Raw genomic sequence first — 26,795 nt, forward strand, 5'->3', positions numbered from 1 at the left:
GTGCAGAATACTAGAGAACAACCTTTAAATGTCTTGAGAAAAGGGAAGTGAAAACAATGTCTTTATTTTAAACCTGCACAACAACTTTATCAGTAGTCAAATAGAGGTTCTCTGTTGCTGCGAAGTGCTAAAGGTGAATTACCAGGCCTGTAACAGACAGAACAGCAATACTTTTCATTCTCACCTCTCACCACTAATCAGATGGCATGAAGCTGACATCTTGGACACAACAACACGACAACTGTTCTTCGGAAGGTCAAAGCTTCATTTATTAGGTTGCTTTTATCACAATCGTACCATATTACATTTGCACATTTAAAGCACACAAAGTGGAGTTTTGAAAGATGCTGCTGTAAGCCCACGTGGTTCAACTTGAATGTCCAGTCAATCAATCTTTTAGTGGATATGGGCTTGTCAATCATCAGTTTTACACAGTTACCATCATGTAAACATAGGGCATCAGTAAGACTTTATTTTACAGCCCTGCTTCATCTGGTATCTACCAGGTATTTACTATGAAACTATGGTAACAAGTCATACTTTCTGGTACTCATCACAAATAATTCAACAGAATTAGAAACTATTACAATTAATATAAAAAAAAAAAGAATACAAAAGTTGTTATTAGGTGGTTATTCTGATGTAATGATCATTCTACTATGTAAGTAAATACCAGGTAAACACAGGCCTGTAAAGACCAGTTGAACCACAACATCCAACTGTTTTCTTTCCTGAAGACAATCCTTATCTTAAGTGCCATGAGCATTTTGCTTCATAATAACTGTTGCAACATAACCAAAAGTAAAGACGTTTTAGTGTTTTCAATACATTCCCTCTTTATCCAAAAGGATGGATGCATGGTGAACATATTACATTGTCTCCAAAGCAAGTTAATGTGCCTTTTGACATTTATAAAATCCTCTATTTTATTTTAAATAGAATATATCATTCAAATGTTTTGTAAGAGTGTGGTGTTTTAGTGCACTATTTACAACCTGTTGAACATTGACATGAAAATATAGACCTGCATCACCATCACGTTACATTCACTCCTCCTCCTCAGTACTTCAGTCACTTTGTAAATCTATCCTTTAATGACTTTTAAAGAGCATGTCTCACAAACAAAAATAAAGTTATTAATAAATAAGTTAACAGAAATGATTGACATGAATGAAAGCTACCAACACTACACGCGGCCAGTGAAAGGGTTAACTTGGCAGTGCACGATGCATAGTGTAATCTATAGAGGAAACACACTCCTCTTTATGAAACAGTGTTACACCACTGTTTTAGGCTAGCGATCCTGGGTGGTTTGGTTTCCTATGTGCTTGGGGACAGTAAGAGGTTAGGCGAGGGGTTGATTTGGGATTGGCCATTGAGAGACAAGTTCTAGTCCCCTCCCACTAGCTATGTTAAGACTGCTGGATGGGTCTCTGTTTCCTCAGTACCACTGGCCTGCTAGTCTCTCTCTCTACTCCCATCAACAACTTCACATATCCCTCTGAAATGAATGCCTGAGGTGTGTGTGTGTAATACATTATTCAAACTGTTGAAATGGAAAATAGCATAAGATTAAAGACAGTAGATAGTGAAACACATCCAAACACACACTATATTTCTGGGAACCAGAAGTCCCCACAAGAAGAGTAAACAAACAAATTTGACCAACTGGGGACATTTTGTTAGTCCCCAAGGTCAAATGCCTTTTCTAGGGGGTTTAGGGTTAAGGTTAGAATTAAGTTCAGGGTTATGAGCTAGGTTTAGTTTTGGGGTTAGGAGCTAGGTTTAAGGATTAATGTTAGGGTACAGGATTTTGAATGGGTCACTTAGAAATGTCCTTGTTTTTGAATGAAAGAAAAGCAATTTTTTTGTCCATTACAATATCAAATTGATTAGAAATACAGTGGAGACATTGTTAATGTTGTAAATGACAATTGTAGCTGGAAACGGCTGATTTTTAATGGAATATCTACAAAGGCGTACAGAGGCCCATTATCAGCAACCATCACTCCTGTGTTACCTAATTCAATTTTAAAAAGGCTAATTAATCATTAGAAAACCCTTTTGCAATTATGTTAGCACAGTTGAAAACTGTTGTACTGATTAAAGAAGCAATACAACTGGCCATCTTTAGACTACTTGAGTATCTGGAGCATCAGCATTTGTGTGTTCGATTACAGGCTCAAAATGGCCAGAAACATAGCCCTTTCTTCTGAAACTCGTCAGTCTATTCTTGTTCTGAGAAATAAAGGCTATTCCATGGGAGAAATTGCCAAGAAACAGAAGATCTCGTACAACGCTGTGTACTACTCCCTTTACAGAACAGTGCAAACTGGCTCTAACCAGAAAAGAAAGAGGAGTGGGAGGCCCCGGTGCACAACTGAGCAAGAGGACAAGTACATTAGAGTGTCTAGTTTGAGAAACAGACACCTCACAAGTCCTCAACTGGCTTCATTAAATAGTACCCGCAAAACACCAGTCTCAACGTCAACAGTGAAGAGGCGACTCAGGGATGCTGGCCTTCTAGGCAGAGTTCCTCTGTCCAGTGTCTGTGTTATTTTGCCCATCTTAATCTTTTCTTTTTATTGGCCAGTCTGAGATTTGGCTTTTTCTTTGCAACTCTGCCTAGAAGGCCAGCATCCCGGAGTCGCCTCTTCACTGTTGACGTTGAGACTGGTGTTTTGCGGGTACTATTTAATGAAGCTGCCAGTTGAGGACTTGTGAGGCATCTGTTTCTCAAACTAGACACTAATGTTTTCTAATGATTAATTAGCCTTTTAAAATTATAAACTTGGATTAGCTAACGGGCCTCTGTACGCTTATGTAGATATTCCATTAAAAATCTGCAGTTTCCATCTACAATAGTAATTTACAACACTAACAATGTCTACATTGTATTTCTGATCAATTTGATTTTAATGGAAAAAAAAAAGTGCTTTTCTTTCAAAAACAAGGACATTTCTAAATGACCCCAAATTTTGAACGGTTCAAAATGTATATATACATACACACACACGTACGTACGTACGTACGTATGTATGTTGCTCCTCCTAAATTCTACCTTGTAGCACATCCATCTATTTTCCTCCACCTCCATCTTTCCGCTCCTCCTGACGTGCGTTGACTCCCTTTCTCACTCCATCACACCCGTCCTCTCCCACTCCCCTTCCTCCACTTCTCCCTCTCTCCTCCCCCTGGAACTGAAAACCTGTTCATTGCCTCTTCCTCAAAGTCATCCATCTCCTCCTCTACCTCCTCATCCTCCACCATATCCTCTAAGATGTCATCCACATCCTCCACAAAGTCCTTGAAGCGCATCTGGTCGTGAACGAACACTCCGTCACTGAAGAACTCCTTGGTTAGCTTACTGAGCTCCTCCCTCTTGGAGGCCTCCACCCCCACCCTCTCTGCCTTGACCAGGTAACCCAGGAGCAGGGCCTCAAACTCCGGCATGGTGACAGGGAGCAGCCCCTCTGCCTGGGCGCAGGCCTCCACTGAACTGCAGTGGGTTTGAGGGTTGGGTTTGTGCTGCAGTCGTTCTCTCTGGTGACTCCAGTAGTCAGGTTGCTCAAGGGGGGGTCGGCGGTGGGTTTGGGGAGGGCCCTTTTCTCTCTTTCTCCTCTCTTTCTGCCCTTCCTGAGAGTAGTGGTGGTCCTTCTCGTACTTGTCATTCCCTCTGTCCTTTTTCCAGTTTCCTCCGTTTCTCTCCTCCTTCAATCCTTCCATCTTTCTATTTCCATCAGACCACTCATTTTCTCTCCTGTTGTCCTTACTCTTCCACTCTTTACTGACGTCTTTCTTTCTGTCCTTCTTTGTCCAGTCTTTCTCTTCCTTCCACTCCTTTCTCTCTCCTCTCTCCTTCCATCCTTTGCCAAGGTCCTTATAGTCATCCTTGTCATTCTTCCACTCCTTCTCTCCCTTCCACTCATCCCTGCCCTTAATCCAACCTCCTTTTCTTTGATTTGTGTCCTCTTTTCCATTCTTCTCTCGCTTCCACTCATCCCTGCCCTCATTCCAACCTCCTTTTCTTTGATTTGTGTCCTCTTTTCCATTCTTCTCTCGCTTCCACTCATCCCTGCCCTCATTCCAACCTCCTTTTCTTTGATTTGTGTCCTCTTTTCCATTCTTCTCTCGCTTCCACTCATCCCTGCCCTCATTCCAACCTCCTTTTCTTTGATTTTTGTCCTCTTTTCCATTCTTCTCTCGCTTCCACTCATCCCTGCCCTCATTCCAACCTCCTTTTCTTTGATTTGTGTCCTCTTTCCATTCTTCTCTCGCTTCCACTCATCCCTGCCCTCATTCCAACCTCCTTTTCTTTGATTTTTGTCCTCTTTTCCATTCTTCTCTCGCTTCCACTCATCCCTGCCCTCATTCCAACCTCCTTTTCTTTGATTTTTGTCCTCTTTTCCATTCTTCTCTCGCTTCCACTCATCCCTGCCCTCATTCCAACCTCCTTTTCTTAGATTTTTGTCCTCTTTTCCATTCTTCTCTCCCTTCCACTCAACCCAACCTCCTTTCTTTTGATTTTTCTCCTCTTTTCCCTTCCGCTCATCCTTGCCTTTTTTCCACTCCTTGCTATCACTCCATCTTTCAGGTTTTCCTTTTTTCCAATCTTTCTCCACCTTCCAGTCTTTTTTCTCACTCTTCTCCTTCCATTCCATCTTGTTTCCTCTGTCCTTCCATGGTTTGCCCTCATCCCCTCTGCTAGATTTATCTTTCTTCCATTCTCCCTTCTTGTCTTCTTTCTTCTTCCACTCTTTCTCTTTTCCTTCTTTCTCCGGGTCATATTTTCCACTTCTCCACTCTTTTTCTACCTTACAATCTGTCTTCCCTCCCTTATTCCAATCCGTCTGCTCTTCCTTCAACTCTTTATCCGTTTTCTCTCCCTTCCCTGGTTTCTTGCCCTCTCTCTCTATCGTTCCGGCTGTGTTCTGGCTGTCATCCCCAGCTTGGCCAGAGGGGGGCAGGACAGAGGCAGAGACTGGAGGTGATGCTGCTTCTTTGGCTAAGGAAAGAATTGAAGAGAATTAGACATTGTGTTTGTGTGCATGTACATGTTGTGTCACTGTGGCTATTAGTGTCACTAGCTAGCTCTTTCCCCCTGTCCTCTTCCTCCCTCCTTCACATTCCCTACTCCCCTCCCTCTCTCTTACACTGACCTGTGGGTTCAAATACTATTGGAAATCTTCCAAATACTTTTAGGGATTGCTTTAGCATGCCTGGTGTACCAGGTGGGCGGGGCTTGCAGTTAAGAAAATGTTATTGTGCCAGGCATTCTCAATCAAGCCCAGCTGAAGTACAGTATTATAAATGATTTTAAATAGTATTTGAAGCCAGGTCTACTCCTAAGTACCTGTGCTGTGTTTTAGTTCAGTCACTGTGGCTCTGAGTGTCTCTAGATCCTTCTGTAAGACAGGAACAGACTCCAGCTCTCTCTTCATCCTCTCGTTCTCCTTCTGAAGGACAGGGAGCGACATCATCTCTTTCTTCAGCCTACCGTGCTCCTTCTCCACCTCCTCCCTCTTCTTTCTCTCCTTCCCTCCATCCTCCGCCTCCTTCTGGGCTACTTTTAGCTCCTCTTTCTGTGCCTGATTAAAAAAACAAAGAGGACCCTTTGAGAATATAGGCAGCACACACACACACACACACACACACACACACTAAGTCAGAAAGAAAGAGAGAGAGAGGAAGAGAGAGAGAGACAGCGAGGGGCCTACCAGGAGTTGGGCTTGCAGTACAGCTATCCGTGGGTCTTCTTTAGCCAGTTTATTCAGTTGGTCTGTACTGTCAACATCTACAGGTGGTGGAAGAGGAACCTCAGGATTCAGCCATTCCTTTGATAACACACAGACAAACATTACACACACACACACACACACACACACACACACACACACACACACACACTACCATTTGAATTTTGAAGTTAGCGGGGGATAAGATAGAGAGAGAAAGAGGCTGACCTGTTTTCCCACCACCTCTGTTTCTCTCAGCACCCTGGCATCATAGTCCCCCTCTGGAAGGACAACAGCTGTTATAACGCATCACAAGACTGACACAGAATGTTACAAGGCATTATATCACAGCTATAACAAGTATAATGCATCATAAAGACAATGGAGACAACCACGGACATCATATCACATAGATATATCATTGGGGACAATACACATCACTCTACACACAAACACTAGGATGCACCATCACCATGACAACAAAACACAAGGATGGAATGCAACACACAGTGCATCAGTGCATGTCAGGAGCTTCCTCAACAAAGCATTGAGAACCAACATGACGCATCAAAACCCACTCAAACGGTGTCATGAGGATGGGCAGGCAACATTAACCTGCACAAAGCCCCCTCAGCATGCATGCACACACACACATTATCAACATGCACTTGTCATTTGTAATTGGCTAAGTAACCCTTCAGTTACACAGGGGGGGAAAAAACTAAATCATTAAGCGAATATTAATTTCTAACATTCATTGAATAGTAATATTATATACAGTGTAGATCTAGAGAGAGCAGTGCATCTTGGGAAAGCATGGAGAGCACTGTCAACCAAGCATGTGAGTGTTAATCGCATAACACTCTTCTTTTCCTCTGGTACACACACACACAACCTACCACCATCCAGGTCCATGAAGACACCTGTAGACATAATACAGTCTCAGATAGACCTTTATCTGTGACCACTACTTCAACCAACACACTACTGACTAGCTGTGATGTGGGGGACAAATTCCTTTAGTCTGATCAGTCATCATTATGTGAAGCACATTGTGTTACTGTCATAGAGAAGAGACAGGCACAGGTGACATACAGGTGTGTAGGTCATACACCGTTCACTTAAAGGTAACAATATTGTATGTTCCCATGGTAACAGAAACTGCAGAGACACACACCTGAGAAGAAGATGGTTCCGAGGCCCAGCAGTATGACAGCTCCTAGGATGCACTTGTTGAGAGAGAAACCAGTCTCCTCTTGCTCCCTCTGCTGCGGACTCCGGAACTCCTCCTCCTCCTCCTCCTCCTCTTCCCTTCCGATCCGCTCCAGAGCCGCCAGGAGAGACCCCCTCCTCCTCCTCACCCCTGACACCCCTTCCTCCTCCCCCACCACCTCTGCTTCCAGATGAGAGTCTGGCCCAGGGAGAAAGAGGGGACTTAGAACCACTGAACATTAGCTTTAAAGGGACAGTTCACACAAACTACATTTTAAGGAGAAGTGACAGTGAAGCTAATGTTGTTACGGTGCTCCAGACAGATGCCTTGTGTCTCACCTGTCTTGGCCCTGACCTCAGACAGATCAGACTCCTCCTCTTCCTGCCCAAGCCCCTCCTCATAATGATGATGCACATCCTGTATATACCCCTCCACTTCCTGTACAAGCCCCACCTCTTCCGGTGGCTCAGTGTTGAGCAGCAAGGCAGGGGGCTCTTCAAGGTCGGGGGAGGAGCTAATGTGGGTGTAGGAGTCAGAGAACGAATCAGGGTCAGAGATGGGAGGGGCTGGGTTCCCAGGGAGGCTTCTGGATTGGCTGTGTGTATCTGGGTCAAGGCCTGTGGGGGCGGGGACTTCTAACAGAGAGCTCGGAGGAGCAACATTAGCAGAGGTGGAGTCAAGGGCAGGGGTTGAGTCAGGGACAGGGTCAAAGGGAAGGTCATGGGTGTAATCCTTGTCTCTCTCTGGTTGTGTTTCCTGGGTCTCCTGGGGATGGATGTGAAACAACTGTTAGTGTCCAAGACCAGTCAGTGTTTCCTCTAGCTAGACATGATCCTAGGTGGGGTGTCATAAGAGATGGATCTCTAACCTGCTGTAGCTTCACAGAGTGAGACTCTTCAGCAGACACTGCATCCTCCCCAGGCCTACTCTCTGATAGACAGACAGACATGTTAGAGGTTAAGTAGTATAACAGTATTAGTGCCTGTAGGTTATACTATTGCAGTTGCGACCCGTCATTCACGGCAGGGCAGAGCCCCACCTGTTTTGTATGTTATTTGGCATTAATACGTTTCACATATCAGTTTGCAAACAATGAGTTAATAACGCTGCATACAAACATGGTCTCTTTTTAGATTTCTTGAGTAACACAGCTCTAAAATGCAAGTGTTTTTGCCTAGCTCAGCGCTTTCTGTGGTGGTGGGGCAGCCAGCGTAACATACAGAGCGAAGGGGTTGGAAATGTTCTCTAGTTGGGTCGTGATTGGGTCAGTGTTCTGTCACTCATGGGGACACTACGTCAACGCAAAATCTATGGGGAGATTCTGCAGCAATGAAGGTCCACAAGAACACAGTGGCCTCCATCACTCTGAAATGGAAGAAGTTTGTAAACACCAAGACTATTCCTAGAACTGTCCGCCCGGCCATACTGAGCAATTGGGGGAGAAAGGCCTGGTCAGGTTGGTGACCAAGAACCCAATGGTCACTTTGACAGCACTCCATAGTTCCTCTGTGGAGATGGGAGAACCTTCCAGAAGGACAACCATCTCTGCAGCACTCCAACAATCAGGCCTTTATGGTAGAGTGACCACACCAAAGCCACTGCTCAGTTAACCTCTTGGGGCTAGGTGGGACGCTAGCGTGCCACCTGTGGTGCACTCCATCAACAGCAGGTGCATTTCAAGAGCGGCAAATTTGAATCCAAATAAATGTCAAAATTCAAATTTTTCAAAAATACAACTATGTTACACCATTTGAAAGATAAACATCTCCTTAATCTAACCACGTTTTACGATTTCAAAAAGGTTTTACGGCGAAAGCATAAATTTAGAGTATGTTAGGACAGTACATTTACAAGAGTTGTGTGTAATGTTTTGTCAAGTCAAAGACAGGGTCACCAAAACCATAAAACCAGCTAAAATGATACACTAACCTTTTACAATCTCCATCAGATGACACTCCTAGGACATTATGTTAGACAATGCATGCATTTTTAGTTCTATCAAGTTCATATTTATATACAAAAACAGCGTTTTACTATGGCATTGATGTTGAGGAAATCGTTTCCCTCCAATAACCGGCAGTCAAGTCAGCGTCAGAAATTAAATAATTAAAATTAGAAAACATTGGTAAAATATTATATTGTCATTTAAAGAATTATAGATTTACATCTTTTGAACGCAATCAACTTGCCAGATTTAAAAATAACCTTACTGGGAAATCACACTTTGCAATAATCTGAGCACTGTGCCCAGAAAAATACGCGTTGCGATACAGACTAGACGTCATGTTGGGGAGATCTAAAATCGAAAATACTATGTAAATAATCCATTACCTTTGATTCTCTTCATCAGATGTCACTTCCAGGTATCACAGGTCCATAACGAATGTAGTTTTGTTCAAAAAAGCTCATCATTTATGTCCAAAAATCTCCGTCTCGTTAGCACATGATGTAAGCCAGCCGGACTTCTCGTCATGAACGAGGGGAAAAAATATATTTCCGTTCGTTCAAACATGTCAAACGTTGTATAGCATAAATCATTAGGGCCTTTTTTAACCAGAACATGAATAATATTCAAGGTGGACGAATGCATAGCCTTTTATAACGTATTGGAACGAGGGTACCCAACATGAAGTAGCGCGCCAGGTGTCTAATGGGACATCACCGTTCCATGGCTCTTGTTCGGTCAGATCTCCCTCCAGAAGACTCAAAACACTTTGTAAAGGCTGGTGACATCTAGTGGAAGCAATAGGAAGTGCCAAAATATTCCTAAACCCCTGTGTTTTTCAATGGGAGAGGTTTAAACTCAATACAACACATCAGGTATCCACTTCCTGTCAGAAAATGTCTCAGGGTTTTGCCTGCCAAATGAGTTCTGTTATACTCACAGACACCATTCAAACAGTTTTGGAAACTTTAGAGTGTTTTCTATCCATATATAATAAGTATATGCATATTCTAGTTACTGGGTAGGATTAGTAACCAGATTAATTCGGGTAAATTTTTTTTATCCAGACGTGCAAATGCTGCCCCCTAGACCCAACAGGTTAAAGCCCAGCTTGAAGTTTGCCAAAAGGCACCTGAAGGACTTTCAGACCATGAGAAACTCGATTCTCTGGTCTGATGAAACCAAGATTGAACTCCTTGGCCTGAATACCAAGTGTCACGTCTGGAGGAAACCTTGCACCATCCCTACGGTGAAGCATGGTGGCAGCATCATGCTGTGGTGATGTTTTTCAGCGGCAGGGACTGGGAAACTAGTCAGGATCGAGGGAAAGATGAACGGAGCAAAGTACAGAGATCCTTGATGAAAACCTGCTCAGGACCTCAGATTGGGGCGAAGGTTCATCTTCCAACAGGACAACGACCCTAAGCACACAGCCCGGACAACGCAGGAGTGGCTTCAGGACAAGTCTCTGAATGTCCTTGAGTGGCCCAGCCAGAGCCCGGACTTGAACCCGATCGAACATCTCTGGAGAGGCCTGAAAATAGTTGTGCAGCGACACTCCACATCCAACCTGACAGAGCTTGAGGGGGATCTGCAGAGAACAATGGGAGAAACTCCCCAAATACAGGTGTGCCAAGCTTGTAGCGTCATACCCAAGAAGACTCGAGGCTGTAATCACTGCCAAAAGGTACTTCAACAAAGTATTGAATAAAGGATCTGAATACTTATGTAAATGTGATACATAAATTTGCAAAAATAAAAACGTTTTTTGCTTTGTCATGATGGGGTATTGTGTGTAGATAGTTTTTTTTAATCAATTTTAAAATAAGGCTGTAATGTAACAAAATGTGGAAAAAGTCAATGGGTCTGAATAGACTATCTACCGTAGCTTTGAATGGACTGATCATGTCAACATGATACTTTCAAAATCTTAGCTAGCAAACAGTCATCATGAGTCAAGTCGACAATGTACTGGCAAATAATTTTCAATATTTGTCATATGAAGAGAAATTATACAAAATGTATTGTTGCTCATCAGCCATTGGACAAACATTACAAAACAAGTAGGAAATCGCAAATTCAACAATGAGTAGTTTTGAAGGAATCAGTGGCTAACTGCAAGCGTTGCAAAGCAATCACTAGCCTGCTATTCAGTGGAGAGGGTGTGTGGTCCTAGTCTGGGTTTAAGGGTCTCTTTTCCAAGCTTAAAAGGATAAACTCACTCAAGTCAGATTTTCCAGTTCCAAAATCTGCCACGTTGTTTGGAACACGGCAGATTTCGGAACTGGGAAATCTCAGACTTGAGTGAGTTCAAGACAAGTGGGAACTCTGGGAAATAAAACGAGTTCCGACTGGGAAAATATGTTTTGAATGGTCATCCAACTCTGAATTCGGGAACTCAAGCCTCTTTCTAGAGCTCCGACCTGAAGATCATGATTTGACCTTGATCAAGTTTGTACATGGCACAAGTTTGTAGATCTTAATTGTCAGTAGAAACCACATTTGTTTAAACAAGTCAGCCATATCAGCTATGTTTTTTTAAAGGCAGTAAATGAGGCTGAATGAACTGTGTCGCTGCCAGACAAGGCTCCGCTGATAGCCAGGTGTAGCAGTGGTAAGGATTCACATGGTGTTGAAAAGAGTGCTCTGTTGTTGGGACAGCTTCATGTAGGCCCTAACAGTTTGTGGGAACCGTTTGTCACCGTTATATTGCAATTGATGTATTGTGTAGTGTTGTTTAGTGGCTTTATTGGCATGAATCAACAAAAAAAAAAATGTTTGAGTTTGCCCCACCAAGATTTACATGCTAAAATCGCCACTGTTGCAATATGTGTTGTGTACCTGTAGGTTCTCATGTGGCAATACAGTGAGCTCCGAAAGTATTGGGACAGTGAATTTTTTGTTGTCGTTTTGGCTCTGTACTCCGGCACTTTGGATTTGAAATGATACAGTGACTGAGGTTAAAGTCAGACTCTACTTTAATTTCAGGGTATATTCATCCATATCATTTAGAAATTACACCACTTTTTGTACATAGTCCTCACATTTTAGGGGACCAAAAGTACTTGGACAAATGTATTTATATTATGTGTATTAAATTAGTCCAAAGTTTAGTATTTGGTCCCATATTCCTAGCACACAATGATTGCAGTAAGCTTGTTACTCTACAAACTTGTTGGATGCATTTGCAGTTTGTTCTGGTTGTGTTTCATATTATGTTGTGCCCAATGGAAATTAATGGTAAATAATGTAGTGTCATTTTGTAGTCACTTTTATTGTAAATAAACACTTCAGAACACTTCTACATTAATGTGGATGCTACCATGATAATGGATAGTCCTGAATTAATCATGAATAATGATGAGTCAGAAAGTTAGACGCACAAATATCATACTCCCAAGACATGCTAATCTCTCACCGTTACAATAACAGGGGAGGTTAGCATTTTATATCATACCCCCAAGACATGCTAATCTCTCACCGTTACAATAACAGGAGAGGTTAGCATTTTATATCATACCCCCAAGACATGCTAACCTTAGCATTTTTTGGGGGGGCGGATTTGATCGTCTAACTTTCTCACAATTCATTCAGGACTATCCGTAATCTTGGCAGCTTCCACATTTATGTAGAAGTGTTTATAAACATATTATATTCTTATTTACAATAAACGTGACTTAAAATGATACCATTCATTTCTATTGGCCCAAAAATGATCTGAAACCAAAACAAACAGCAAATGCATCCAACAAGTATGTAGAGTCACACGCTTTATGTAATACTGAACGTTTGACTACTTTAATAGAGAAGTGAATTTGTTCCCTATACTAGGGGTACTATGTACAACAAGTGCTGTTATTTCTACACAGTTCACCCAATATGTATGAAAATACCCTCAAATTGAAGCTTGACAGTCTGCACTTTAACCTCATTTCAAATCCAAAGTGCTGGAGTACAGAGTCAAAACATTTCCAATACTTTTGGTGCTCACTATATGACTGGGTGTACCTGTAGGTTTCTCTGCAGCAGTATGACTGGGTGTACCTGTAGGTTTCTCTGCAGCAGTATGACTGGGTGTACCTGTAGGTTTCTCTGCAGCAGTATGACTGGGTGTACCTGTAGGTTTCTCTGCAGCAGTATGACTGGGTGTACCTGTAGGTTTCTCTGCAGCAGTATGACTGGGTGTACCTGTAGGTTTCTCTGCAGCAGTATGACTGGGTGTACCTGTAGGTTTCTCTGCAGCAGTATGACTGGGTGTACCTGTAGGTTTCTCTGCAGCAGTATGACTGGGTGTACCTGTAGGTTTCTCTGCAGCAGTATGACTGGGTGTACCTGTAGGTTTCTCTGCAGCAGTATGACTGGGTGTACCTGTAGGTTTCTCTGCAGCAGTATGACTGGGTGTACCTGTAGGTTTCTCTGCAGCAGTATGACTGGGTGTACCTGTAGGTTTCTCTGCAGCAGTATGACTGGGTGTACCTGTAGGTTTCTCTGCAGCAGTATGACTGGGTGTACCTGTAGGTTTCTCTGCAGCAGTATGACTGGGTGTACCTGTAGGTTTCTCTGCAGCAGTATGACTGGGTGTACCTGTAGGTTTCTCTGCAGCAGTATGACTGGGTGTACCTGTAGGTTTCTCTGCAGCAGTATGACTGGGTGTACCTGTAGGTTTCTCTGCAGCAGTATGACTGGGTGTACCTGTAGGTTTCTCTGCAGCAGTATGACTGGGTGTATCTTCATGGTGCTCTGTTCTCTCCTCTACAGGCCTCAGTGTCTCAGCAACAGTCTCCTGAGACACACACATTATTTCATTGACCCATATGGTGACACATTAATCCCATTTGAAAAACAAAATGTTCAAAACGCAAACTTTTGTAAACTCTGCAGTGCACACACACACACACACACACACACACACACACACACACACACACACACACACACACACACAGTAAAGTGTGAAGAGAGCGTACCTCTGCTGTGAGGACAGTCCAGCTATTGCTGTTGGCAGCACCACCGCTGTCAGACATTACCCCCTCGTGGCTCTGTCCAGCACCTGCAAGTCAAACACAGTACTTCAGCACAGGCTATAGATAGTCCTACAGTAGGCCAGTAATACTGTAATCCTGGCCTCAAGGTCCACAGTTCTACTGGTTTTCATTCTTTCCTTCAACTGATTTAAAACTGGGAAACCAAGTGTGTGCCTGTCATGGATGATTAAATGACATTGCTTGATAGAGTAAGGGCCAGAGGGAGAGGAGAAAGGCAGCAGTACTGCAGAGAGGCCCCCAGGGCCTGAATAGTATTGCTATAGGCTTCATGTACAGATACTAAAAAGACTAAAAACACCAGGAAATCAGCTCCAAGAGATTTTAATTCAATAAGTCTGTTCTCAAGTATTCCCATGCATAACAGAGAGACACGTGGTTGTATACAAATGTAAGCAAGATTTGAAATTATTATTTTAGTCAAACATAGTGGCAAGAAAAAGTATGTGAACCCTTTGGAATTACCTGGATTTCTGCATAAATTGGTCATAACATTTGATCTGATCTTCATCTAAGTCACAACAATAGACAGTGTGCTTAAACTAATAACACAAATTGTATTTTTCTTGTCTATATTGAATACATAATTTAAACATTCAAAGTGTAGGTTTGAAAAGTATGTGAACCCCTAGGCTAATGACTTCTCCAAAAGCTAATTTGAGTCAGGAGTCAGCTAACATGGAGTCCAATCACTGAGACGAGATTGGAGATATTGGTTAGAGCTGCCTTGCCCTATAAAAAAACTCACAAAATTTGAGTTTGCTATTCACAAGAAGCATTGCCCAAAGTGAACCATGCCTCAAACAGAAGAGATCTCAGAAGACCTAAGATTAAGAATTGTTGACTTGCATAAATCTGGAAAAGGTTACGAAAGCATCTCTAAAAGCTTTGATGTTAATCAGTCCACGGTAAGACAAATTGTCTATAAATAGAGAAAGTTCAGCACTGTTGCTACTCTCCCTAGGAGTGGCCGTCCTGCAAAGATGACTGCAAGAGCACAGCGCAGAATGCTCAATGAGGTTAAGAAGAATCCTAGAGTGTCAGCTAAAGACTTACAGAAATCTCTGGAACATGCTAACTAGAGGTCGACCGATTAATCGGAATGGCCAATTAATTAGGGCCGATTTCAAGTTTTCATAACAAATCGGTATTTTTGCCCACTTTTTTATACCTTTATTTAACTAGGCAAGTCAGATTAAGCACACATTTTTATTTTCAATGACGGCCTAGGAACGGGGGTTAACTGCCTTGTTCAGGGGGGATTCGGGGATTCGTTTTTTCAACCTTCCGGTTACTAGTCCAACGCTCTAACCACCTGCCTTACATTGCACTCCACGAGGAGCCTGCATGGCAGGCTGACTACCTGTTACGCGAGGGCAGCAAGAAGCCAAGGTAAGTTGCTAGCTAGCATTAAACTTCTTAACATATTCACTAGTTAACTACACATGGTTGATAGTTTTTTTATAAGAAGTTTGTCTATTGTTGTGACCTAGATGAAGATCAGATCAAATTTTATGACCAATTTATGCAGAAATCCAGGTATTTCCAAAGGGTTCAGATACAGTGGCAAGAAAAAGTATCTGTTTGGGCTTCTTGCGGTCAATTTACAGTCTAAAACTATTTGTAATTTTGTTCCGGCCCCCCGACCATCCGCTCAGAGTCAGTATGATACAGTACAGTTCACTGTTCCACTTCTCATTCGACATACAGAATCAGTATGCTACATTACATCACTGTAGGGGCGGCAGATAGCCTAGTGGCTATGAGCGTTGGGTCAGTAATCCAAAGGTTGCTGGTTCGATTCTCTGACCTGACAAGGAAAAAACAAATCTGTCGATGTGCCCTTGAGCAAAGCACTTAACCCAAATTGCTCTGGATAAGTGCGTCTGCTAAATGACAACAAAAAAATTGTTCCACTCTTCATTCTGCTACTGAAGGCCCTACAGCATCAGTGTGCTACAGTACTGTTCCACTCCTCATTCTGCTACTGAAGGCCCTACAGCATCAGTGTGCTACAGTACTGTTCCACTCCTCATTCTGCTACTGAAGGCCCTACAGCATCAGTGTGCTACAGTACTGTTCCACTCCTCATTCTGCTACTGAAGGCCCTATAGCATCAGTACTGTTCCACTCCTCATTCTGCTACTGAAGGCCCTACAGCATCAGTGTGCTACAGTACTGTTCCACTCCTCATTCTGCTACTGAAGGCCCTACAGCATCAGTGTGCTACAGTACTGTTCCACTCCTCATTCTGCTACTGAAGGCCCTACAGCATCAGTATGCTACAGTACTGTTCCACTCCTCATTCTGCTACTGAAGGCCCTACAGCATCAGTGTGCTACAGTACTGTTCCACTCCTCATTCTGCTACTGAAGGCCCTACAGCATCAGTGTGCTACAGTACTGTTCCACTCCTCATTCTGCTACTGAAGGCCCTACAGCATCAGTACTGTTCCACTCCTCATTCTGCTACTGAAGGCCCTACAGCATCAGTGTGCTACAGTACTGTTCCACTCCTCATTCTGCTACTGAAGGCCCTACAGCATCAGTGTGCTACAGTACTGTTCCACTCCTCATTCTGCTACTGAAGGCCCTACAGCATCAGTGTGCTACAGTACTGTTCCACTCCTCATTCTGCTACTGAAGGCCCTACAGCATCAGTATGCTACAGTACTGTTCCACTCCTCATTCTGCTACTGAAGGCCCTACAGCATCAGTGTGCTACAGTACTGTTCCACTCCTCATTCTGTTACTGAAGGCCCTACAGCATCAGTATGCTACAGTACTGTTCCACTCCTCATTCTGCTACTGAAGGCCCTACAGCATCAGTGTGCTACAGTACTGTTCCACTCCTCATTCTGTTACTGAAGACCCTACAGCATCAGTACTGTTCCACTCCTCATTCTGCTACTGAAGGCCCTACAGCATCAGTGTGCTACAGTACTGTTCCACTCCACATTCTGTTACTGAAGACCCTACAGCATCAGTACTGTTCCACTCCTCATTCTGCTACTGAAGGCCCTACAGCATCAGTGTGCTACAGTACTGTTCCACTCCTCATTCTGTTACTGAAGGCCCTACAGCATCAGTACTGTTCCACTCCTCATTCTGTTACTGAAGGCCCTACAGCATCGGCAGTACTGTTCCACTCCTCATTCTGCTACTGAAGGCCCTACAGCATCAGTACTGTTCCACTCCTCATTCTGTTACTGAAGGCCCTACAGCATCAGTATGCTACAGTACTGTTCCACTCCTCATTCTGTTACTGAAGGCCCTACAGCATCAGTGTGCTACAGTACTGTTCCACTCCTCATTCTGCTACTGAAGGCCCTACAGCATCAGTGTGCTACAGTACTGTTCCACTCCTCATTCTGCTACTGAAGGCCCTACAGCATCAGTGTGCTACAGTACTGTTCCACTCCTCATTCTGCTACTGAAGGCCCTACAGCATCAGTGTGCTACAGTACTGTTCCACTCCTCATTCTGTTACTGAAGGCCCTACAGCATCAGTGTGCTACAGTACTGTTCCACTCCTCATTCTGCTACTGAAGGCCCTACAGCATCAGTGTGCTACAGTACTGTTCCACTCCTCATTCTGCTACTGAAGACCCTACAGCATCAGTATTGTTCCACTCCTCATTCTGCTACTGAAGGCCCTACAGCATCAGTACTGTTCCACTCCTCATTCTGCTACTGAAGGCCCTACAGCATCAGTATGCTACAGTACTGTTCCACTCCTCATTCTGCTACTGAAGACCCTACAGCATCAGTACTGTTCCACTCCTCATTCTGCTACTGAAGGCCCTACAGCATCAGTACTGTTCCACTCCTCATTCTGCTACTGAAGGCCCTACAGCATCAGTATGCTACAGTACTGTTCCACTCCTCATTCTGTTACTGAAGGCCCTACAGCATCAGTGTGCTACAGTACTGTTCCACTCCTCATTCTGCTACTGAAGGCCCTACAGCATCAGTGTGCTACAGTACTGTTCCACTCCTCATTCTGCTACTGAAGGCCCTACAGCATCAGTACTGTTCCACTCCTCATTCTGCTACTGAAGGCCCTACAGCATCAGTGTGCTACAGTACTGTTCCACTCCTCATTCTGTTACTGAAGGCCCTACAGCATCAGTACTGTTCCACTCCTCATTCTGCTACTGAAGGCCCTACAGCATCAGTGTGCTACAGTACTGTTCCACTCCTCATTCTGCTACTGAAGGCCCTACAGCATCAGTACTGTTCCACTCCTCATTCTGTTACTGAAGGCCCTACAGCATCAGTACTGTTCCACTCCTCATTCTGCTACTGAAGGCCCTACAGCATCAGTGTGCTACAGTATTGTTCCACTCCTCATTCTGTTACTGAAGGCCCTACAGCATCAGTGTGCTACAGTACTGTTCCACTCCTCATTCTGCTACTGAAGGCCCTACAGCATCAGTGTGCTACAGTACTGTTCCACTCCTCATTCTGCTACTGAAGGCCCTACAGCATCAGTGTGCTACAGTACTGTTCCACTCCTCATTCTGCTACTGAAGGCCCTACAGCATCAGTATGCTACAGTACTGTTCCACTCCTCATTCTGCTACTGAAGGCCCTACAGCATCAGTGTGCTACAGTACTGTTCCACTCCTCATTCTGCTACTGAAGGCCCTACAGCATCAGTGTGCTACAGTACTGTTCCACTCCTCATTCTGCTACTGAAGGCCCTACAGCATCAGTGTGCTACAGTACTGTTCCACTCCTCATTCTGTTACTGAAGGCCCTACAGCATCAGTGTGCTACAGTATTGTTCCACTCCTCATTCTGCTACTGAAGGCCCTACAGCATCAGTATGCTACAGTACTGTTCCACTCCTCATTCTGCTACTGAAGGCCCTACAGCATCAGTGTGCTACAGTACTGTTCCACTCCTCATTCTGTTACTGAAGGCCCTACAGCATCAGTGTGCTACAGTACTGTTCCACTCCTCATTCTGCTACTGAAGGCCCTACAGCATCAGTATGCTACAGTACTGTTCCACTCCTCATTCTGCTACTGAAGGCCCTACAGCATCAGTGTGCTACAGTACTGTTCCACTCCTCATTCTGCTACTGAAGGCCCTACAGCATCAGTGTGCTACAGTACTGTTCCACTCCTCATTCTGCTACTGAAGGCCCTACAGCATCAGTACTGTTCCACTCCTCATTCTGCTACTGAAGGCCCTACAGCATCAGTGTGCTACAGTACTGTTCCACTCCTCATTCTGCTACTGAAGGCCCTACAGCATCAGTGTGCTACAGTACTGTTCCACTCCTCATTCTGCTACTGAAGGCCCTACAGCATCAGTGTGCTACAGTACTGTTCCACTCCTCATTCTGCTACTGAAGGCCCTACAGCATCAGTGTGCTACAGTACTGTTCCACTCCTCATTCTGCTACTGAAGGCCCTACAGCATCAGTGTGCTACAGTACTGTTCCACTCCTCATTCTGCTACTGAAGGCCCTACAGCATCAGTGTGCTACAGTACTGTTCCACTCCTCATTCTGTTACTGAAGGCCCTACAGCATCAGTGTGCTACAGTACTGTTCCACTCCTCATTCTGCTACTGAAGGCCCTACAGCATCAGTGTGCTACAGTACTGTTCCACTCCTCATTCTGCTACTGAAGGCCCTACAGCATCAGTGTGCTACAGTACTGTTCCACTCCTCATTCTGCTACTGAAGGCCCTACAGCATCAGTACTGTTCCACTCCTCATTCTGCTACTGAAGGCCCTACAGCATCAGTGTGCTACAGTACTGTTCCACTCCTCATTCTGTTACTGAAGGCCCTACAGCATCAGTACTGTTCCACTCCTCATTCTGCTACTGAAGGCCCTACAGCATCAGTACTGTTCCACTCCTCATTCTGCTACTGAAGGCCCTACAGCATCAGTACTGTTCCACTCCTCATTCTGCTACTGAAGGCCCTACAGCATCAGTTGCTACAGTACTGTTCCACTCCTCATTCTGCTACTGAAGGCCCTACAGCATCAGTACTGTTCCACTCCTCATTCTGCTACTGAAGGCCCTACAGCATCAGTACTGTTCCACTCCTCATTCTGCTACTGAAGGCCCTACAGCATCAGTGTGCTACAGTACTGTTCCACTCCTCATTCTGCTACTGAAGGCCCTACAGCATCAGTACTGTTCCACTCCTCATTCTGCTACTGAAGGCCCTACAGCATCAGTACTGTTCCACTCCTCATTCTGCTACTGAAGGCCCTACAGCATCAGTACTGTTCCACTCCTCATTCTGCTACTGAAGGCCCTACAGCATCAGTGTGCTACAGTACTGTTCCACTCCTCATTCTGCTACTGAAGGCCCTACAGCATCAGTGTGCTACAGTACTGTTCCACTCCTCATTCTGCTACTGAAGGCCCTACAGCATCAGTGTGCTACAGTACTGTTCCACTCCTCATTCTGCTACTGAAGGCCCTACAGCATCAGTATGCTACAGTACTGTTCCACTCCTCATTCTGCTACTGAAGGCCCTACAGCATCAGTGTGCTACAGTACTGTTCCACTCCTCATTCTGCTACTGAAGGCCCTACAGCATCAGTGTGCTACAGTACTGTTCCACTCCTCATTCTGCTACTGAAGGCCCTACAGCATCAGTACTGTTCCACTCCTCATTCTGCTACTGAAGGCCCTACAGCATCAGTGTGCTACAGTACTGTTCCACTCCTCATTCTGCTACTGAAGGCCCTACAGCATCAGTACTGTTCCACTCCTCATTCTGCTACTGAAGGCCCTACAGCATCAGTGTGCTACAGTATTGTTCCACTCCTCATTCTGCTACTGAAGGCCCTACAGCATCAGTACTGTTCCACTCCTCATTCTGCTACTGAAGGCCCTACAGCATCAGTATGCTACAGTACTGTTCCACTCCTCATTCTGCTACTGAAGGCCCTACAGCATCAGTGTGCTACAGTACTGTTCCACTCCTCATTCTGTTACTGAAGGCCCTACAGCATCAGTATGCTACAGTACTGTTCCACTCCTCATTCTGCTACTGAAGGCCCTACAGCATCAGTGCACGTCGTTCCACTCCTCATTCTGCTACTGAAGGCCCTACAGCATCAGTACTATTCCACTCCTCATTCTGCTACTGAAGGCCCTACAGCATCAGTATGCTACAGTACTGTTCCACTCCTCATTCTGCTACTGAAGGCCCTACAGCATCAGTGTGTTACAGTACTGTTCCACTCCTCATTCTGTTACTGAAGGCCCTACAGCATCAGTGTGCTACAGTACTGTTCCACTCCTCATTCTGCTACTGAAGGCCCTACAGCATCAGTATGCTACAGTACTGTTCCACTCCTCATTCTGCTACTGAAGGCCCTACAGCATCAGTATGCTACAGTACTGTTCCACTCCTCATTCTGCTACTGAAGGCCCTACAGCATCAGTACTGTTCCACTCCTCATTCTGCTACTGAAGGCCCTACAGCATCAGTATGCTACAGTACTGTTCCACTCCTCATTCTGCTACTGAAGGCCCTACAGCATCAGTACTGTTCCACTCCTCATTCTGCTACTGAAGGCCCTACAGCATCAGTACTGTTCCACTCCTCATTCTGCTACTGAAGGCCCTACAGCATCAGTGTGCTACAGTACTGTTCCACTCCTCATTCTGCTACTGAAGGCCCTACAGCATCAGTATGCTACAGTACTGTTCCACTCCTCATTCTGCTACTGAAGGCCCTACAGCATCAGTACTAGTTCCACTCCTCATTCTGCTACTGAAGGCCCTACAGCATCAGTATGCTACAGTACTGTTCCACTCCTCATTCTGTTACTGAAGGCCCTACAGCATCAGTATGCTACAGTATTGTTCCACTCCGCATTCTGCTGCTTAAACTCCTCATTTACATCCTGTTTTTACATGCACAGGAAGTGTGTGTGTGTACATGAAGTGCACACTCCTGTGAGTGTATTCAGTCCTTCATTAGTAGTAGTGTGTGTTGCTAGCATTGTGGCTACCCTGGCTTCTGACTGGCTGACGCATGCTTTGGCAGAGACAGGGGTTACTATGGCTTGGGCCATTGTAGAATTAGAATTAGTAGAACAGACATTCCCAAAGGACCAGTGGATTGGCCTACACCAGGAGCCATATTAGGTGCAGGAAGGCCCAGTATTTATTTAATGTTCGATTAATTGATGCCAACCACATAATCTATTTTATTGTGCCTTTCTCGAAGTTCTACTACACATGCACAAAATGGCAAATTCTATTGTCATTCGGTGGATGGTGGATTTTAGAGAGCTAGTCCATTCTAGTCATTGTGATTCTATGTCTGGCCAGGCAGTGCAGGAGACACCTTCACTCAGGCTGAAATTACTGGAGCAGAAACCAACTGACTGAAAATACTGGACTGGGTTATAAAACGGCGCAATAAACTGCATACATGCATTAGTAGGTTTATTGAAAGCCTAGATAAAAGTGTCCTGTCTACTTTCAAAAGTATGTTCTTCTATTAAATTGGACTTTCTAGGCTACTTCCAACACGGGTTATTATTGTCATTGTGTCTGACACCATCTTCAATCATGCCACTTCTGTCAGATCACTGCATGACACACTTTAGTCCCCCATGTCTCTTCTCTGTCCCACAGTCATTTAGGTCTTCTAATCAGGCTCTTCCCATGAGAGGCCTGTTGAAATGTCGCCAACGGAGCATTGTGGAGCATATCGTGGAATGACTTAAATATAGATATTAGCCTAGCTAAATATAGAGCTAATGAGATAGACTCCAAGACAGAGAGCGCGAACAGTGCCCTGGTAAATCAATCAAACATGCGCACGCATTCTGAAGGAGCGCCACTGTCTCAACTGTGGAGCATTTAAAGAGGCAGTGCTGACCCGTCATTCAGGGCAGAGCTAAAAATATACAGGTATTTTTTTTGCATGTTATTTTGGCATTAATGTCAGTTTGCAAACAATCATTGAGTTAATAAAGCTACATACAGTCTCTTTTTTGCTTTCTTGAGTAAGGCAGCTCCAAAATGCAGGTGTCTCATTGGGACACTAAGTCACTGCAAAATCTACGGGTAGAGCTTGAAAATTCAAGTCCCTTGGGTGCCCATCCAACAAGGCTCAAGGTCTTTGGCCACAGATAAAATGTCTTCAAATCACATGTCTACCGAAGCTTTGATTGGACTGATCATGTCAACATCATACTTTCAGTGTCCTAGCTAGCAGTCAAAATCATGATCCAAGTCAACAACCTACTGGCAAATCCTTTCAATACTTGTCATATGAAGACAAATTATACATAAAATGTATCGTTGCTCATCGGTAATTGGACATAAACATTACACAACAAGTTGGAAATGTCAAATTCAACAATGAGTGATTTGGAAGGAATCAGTGGCTAACTGCAAACATTGCAAAGCAATCACTAGCCTGCTATTCAGTGGAGTTGGTGTGTAGTCCAAGTCTGGGTTTAAGGGTCTCTTTTCCAAGCTTAAAAAAGGATAACCATTCAAACACCATGGGCCATAAAAGTGGATTAACTGCCTTGTTCAGGAGCAGAACGACAGATTTTTTTTACCTTGTCAGCTCAGGGATTTGAACTTGCAACCTTTCGGTTACTGGTCCAACGCTCTAACCACTAGGCTACCTGCTGCCCTGTTCTGATTTGGTGGTGCACATGTAGCCTATAGCCATGTTTTAGAGAAACGTAATCATCAAATATTGTAAGAGTTCATATTGTCTGTGTATATGTCCCCTTTATTTTTATGGTTTTCTCCCTGTACACCAAGTCAGAACCGGAGGAACAGCCCATGTTCTGAATTCTGTCGCAGTACATTTCAAAAGTGCTGAACAAAGTTGCATTGACTATGTCCATCCTAGCTCACTCATTATTGTCTTAATCGAAATTATGGAATGCTTCTTATCGGCTCGTTGTCCCCTTACGACAGTAAGTACATCTCAATTGTCAGTAGAAACCACATTTGTTTTAAAACATCTTAGGAATAGCCCCCTTTTTTTCAATTTTCACCTAAATTACATACCAAAATCTAACTGCCTGTAGCTCAGGCCCTGAAGCAAGGATATGCATATTATTGGTACCATTTGAAAGGAAACACCTTGAAGTTTGTGGAAATATGAATCGAATGTAGGAGGATATAAACACAATAGATCTGGTAGAAGAAAATACAAAGGAAAAAAAACAACCGGTCTTCTACCACCATCTTTGAAATGGAAGAGAAAGGTCACAGTTGTAGCTATCACGGGTTGTAATTCCGATAGTGTCCACAAGATGGCAGCAGTGTATGTGCAAAGTTTCAGATGGATAACTTGAAGTATGAGTGAACTACAAGACTTTTAGTGTGAAGTCCCCAGGTACATTTTGGCAAATCATGAAGGAGACATTCACATTCATATAACATTTTTCTGCAAGAATATCATCAAATCTGTATACTTGGACTTGATTTAGATTTCCAAGTATTAGTAGCCATATTATACGTTCAACATTTGCAAAACAACCAGTTTTCATAACTGTGAATATCCTTATAATTTTTGTCCAAAATGAAAAGGGATGCTGTCATACAAGGTTAGTAGCTACATTTTACGACATATACATGGTAAAGCCCAGCTCATTGGCTATCTAGCTGGCCTTGTTTGACCCCGATTGGTGCTTATTTGACAAAGATACAGTAGTTCAAGTGATGACCACCCGCGTCATCGGCGTGCCATTAAGGCATCGCACTCTGACCAAATATGGTGTCCTATAGGATACACTACACCCCTAACGATATAGTGAAGTCTTGTTACCTTCTAGGATCTCTGAAGAATACATATGAACGTGATTTGACTCGTTCTAACAACGTTTAGGGTGAGATTTTCACAGATTCCTATCTTTGCAAATTGAACGAGTGGAAATAGAAAATTGATCGTGCATGCTATATGGACCTTTTTAGGATATGAAAAAGGATTTTATCTAACAAAACGACACTTCATGTTATCTCTGGGACCCTTCGGATGATACATTCTGAAATCTTGCTCTGATTTAAGTACACATTTCACCTTCAGAGGTGAATCTCAAACCTATCGCGGAGAAAAAAAAGTGTTTTGTTGTTAGGAGCTCTCAAACGGTAGCATGCCATTTTTTCACAGTAATAACTACCGTAAATTGGACAGTGCAGTTATATTAACAAGAATTTAAGCTTTCAGCCGATTTAATGATCCTTAAGCAAGTCAGCCAAATCAGCTATATTTTTATAAAAAGACAGTAAATGAGGCTGAAATAACTGTCGCTGCCAGACAAGACTCCGCTGATAGCCTGGTGTAGCAGTGGTAAGGATTCAGTCCATGGTGCTGAAAAGAATGCACCTTTTGTCACCACTATAGTGCAATTAATGCATTGTTGATATATATATATATATATTGCCCCACCAAGATTTACATGTTAAAATAGCCACTGTAAATAGTAAATGTTCTCTAGACCTATAGTAAGTAGCCTAGAATTCTATATAAAATAAATCTAACTTGTTTAAAGAAAAAGAACATTTGTAAAAATGTGGTGTCAATGAAAGATACCCTCATTCTTCCGTACTCGCTCTCTGAAGTGGATCATGACTAGAAGGGATAAAGCTTTTGTCAAATTGAAGTCAAAAGTTGCATTTTTAGCTAACTCCTAAACCTTTTCCTGATCTTAAACTAGTTCACCTAACCTGCTATTTTCATTCGCCTAACCTGCTGCATAAATTATCTTAAACCTGCTACGAAAAGTCGATTTTGACTAAAACTGTATCTCTTCTAGACAAAACCTCTAACAAACGCTTCGGCGCCAGTGGTAGTACACTTGGCCTATACAGGCGTCCACTGCAAACTTCACTTTTTCCTCTTTATATTTGCTTAAACAGGCCTGGGTAATAGAGAACGATGTGCTTTGAAACGAGTTTCTCATCATTCTCTTTAATCTGAAATGACATTTATTTTTGCGGTGTCACATGCTTCTTCCGTCTGTGTGCCAACAGCCTATTATATATCTTTATCTGTGTCTCGGCGAAAGAAAATGACCAAAAATGGTCACAACGCTACACTGCTGGCCTTGTCTAGTCGATGTTAGGCTGTAAAATGTTTAAACAAGTGTTCAACCTAAGCCTGGCAATGAATCATCGCTCCCTGACACCCAATTTGCATGTTAGCCATCTCAGTGTCGACAAAGAAGGTGTGTACTCTGAAATGTCAACAACTGTTACACTGCATCTCCACTGATGAACCATGACAAAATTATCATAATCGAGTGAAACATTGTGACCATCGGTGGCAACACAATATAGAACTAAATAATACGGAAACTTTACTACATCCGTTATAAAATATGTACTATTCAATTAAAGATAAACCCTGTTATCTGCCAACCTACTATGAAAAACTTTATCCCTTCCACCGAAAATCCAGATAGTTACTTTAACCTCTGTCGAGAAACAGGAAACAGTAACATCTAACGACAAAATGGTAACAAGAACACAAAGTAACATTACATTTTCTACTCCACTTACCTCTGAACGCGTTGCTTTCCTTATAAATGGCAATTGTGTATCAATCCCTTTCTGCCAAATTAATTGAACGCATCCAACTTCCGAACTTGGAAGAGTCTCTTTGACACTTGCATGAGCCACGCTCTCTTGTCCAACCGGGAAGGACATTCTCTGACGTCCCACCCCTCCTTGCCCATCTCGCCAATGATCATCGCTCTCTCGTGTCGCTCAATGGGAACACTTTCATATTGATTGACACACGCAGGTGATAAGAGTGGGTATGCAAAATATACCATACGCAATGCTTTTCCGATGTTGAGTGGTGCCACCTGACACTATGATGACATTGGCAGA

The 26,795-nt window shown here is 43.6% G+C and overlaps 1 protein-coding gene across 1 annotated transcript; it reads right to left on the reverse strand.

Moving 5' to 3' along the window:
* Window positions 1-244: 244 nt before the first annotated feature.
* On the reverse strand, window positions 245-26,628 carry LOC106575071 (uncharacterized). The gene is given in 12 exon segments (XM_082960421.1): window positions 245-3,726; window positions 3,729-5,005; window positions 5,354-5,588; window positions 5,718-5,834; window positions 5,964-6,016; window positions 6,635-6,658; window positions 6,913-7,146; window positions 7,287-7,713; window positions 7,817-7,878; window positions 12,902-13,676; window positions 13,861-13,943; window positions 26,463-26,628. Coding segments are annotated over 11 exon segments (3,846 nt in total). The 5' UTR covers window positions 13,918-13,943; window positions 26,463-26,628; the 3' UTR covers window positions 245-3,141.
* Between the last annotated feature and the right edge of the window lie 167 nt (window positions 26,629-26,795).

Source organism: Salmo salar, chromosome 02 (genome assembly GCF_965601325.2).
Source record: "Salmo salar chromosome 02, fSalSal1, whole genome shotgun sequence".
Taxonomy (NCBI): domain Eukaryota; kingdom Metazoa; phylum Chordata; class Actinopteri; order Salmoniformes; family Salmonidae; genus Salmo; species Salmo salar.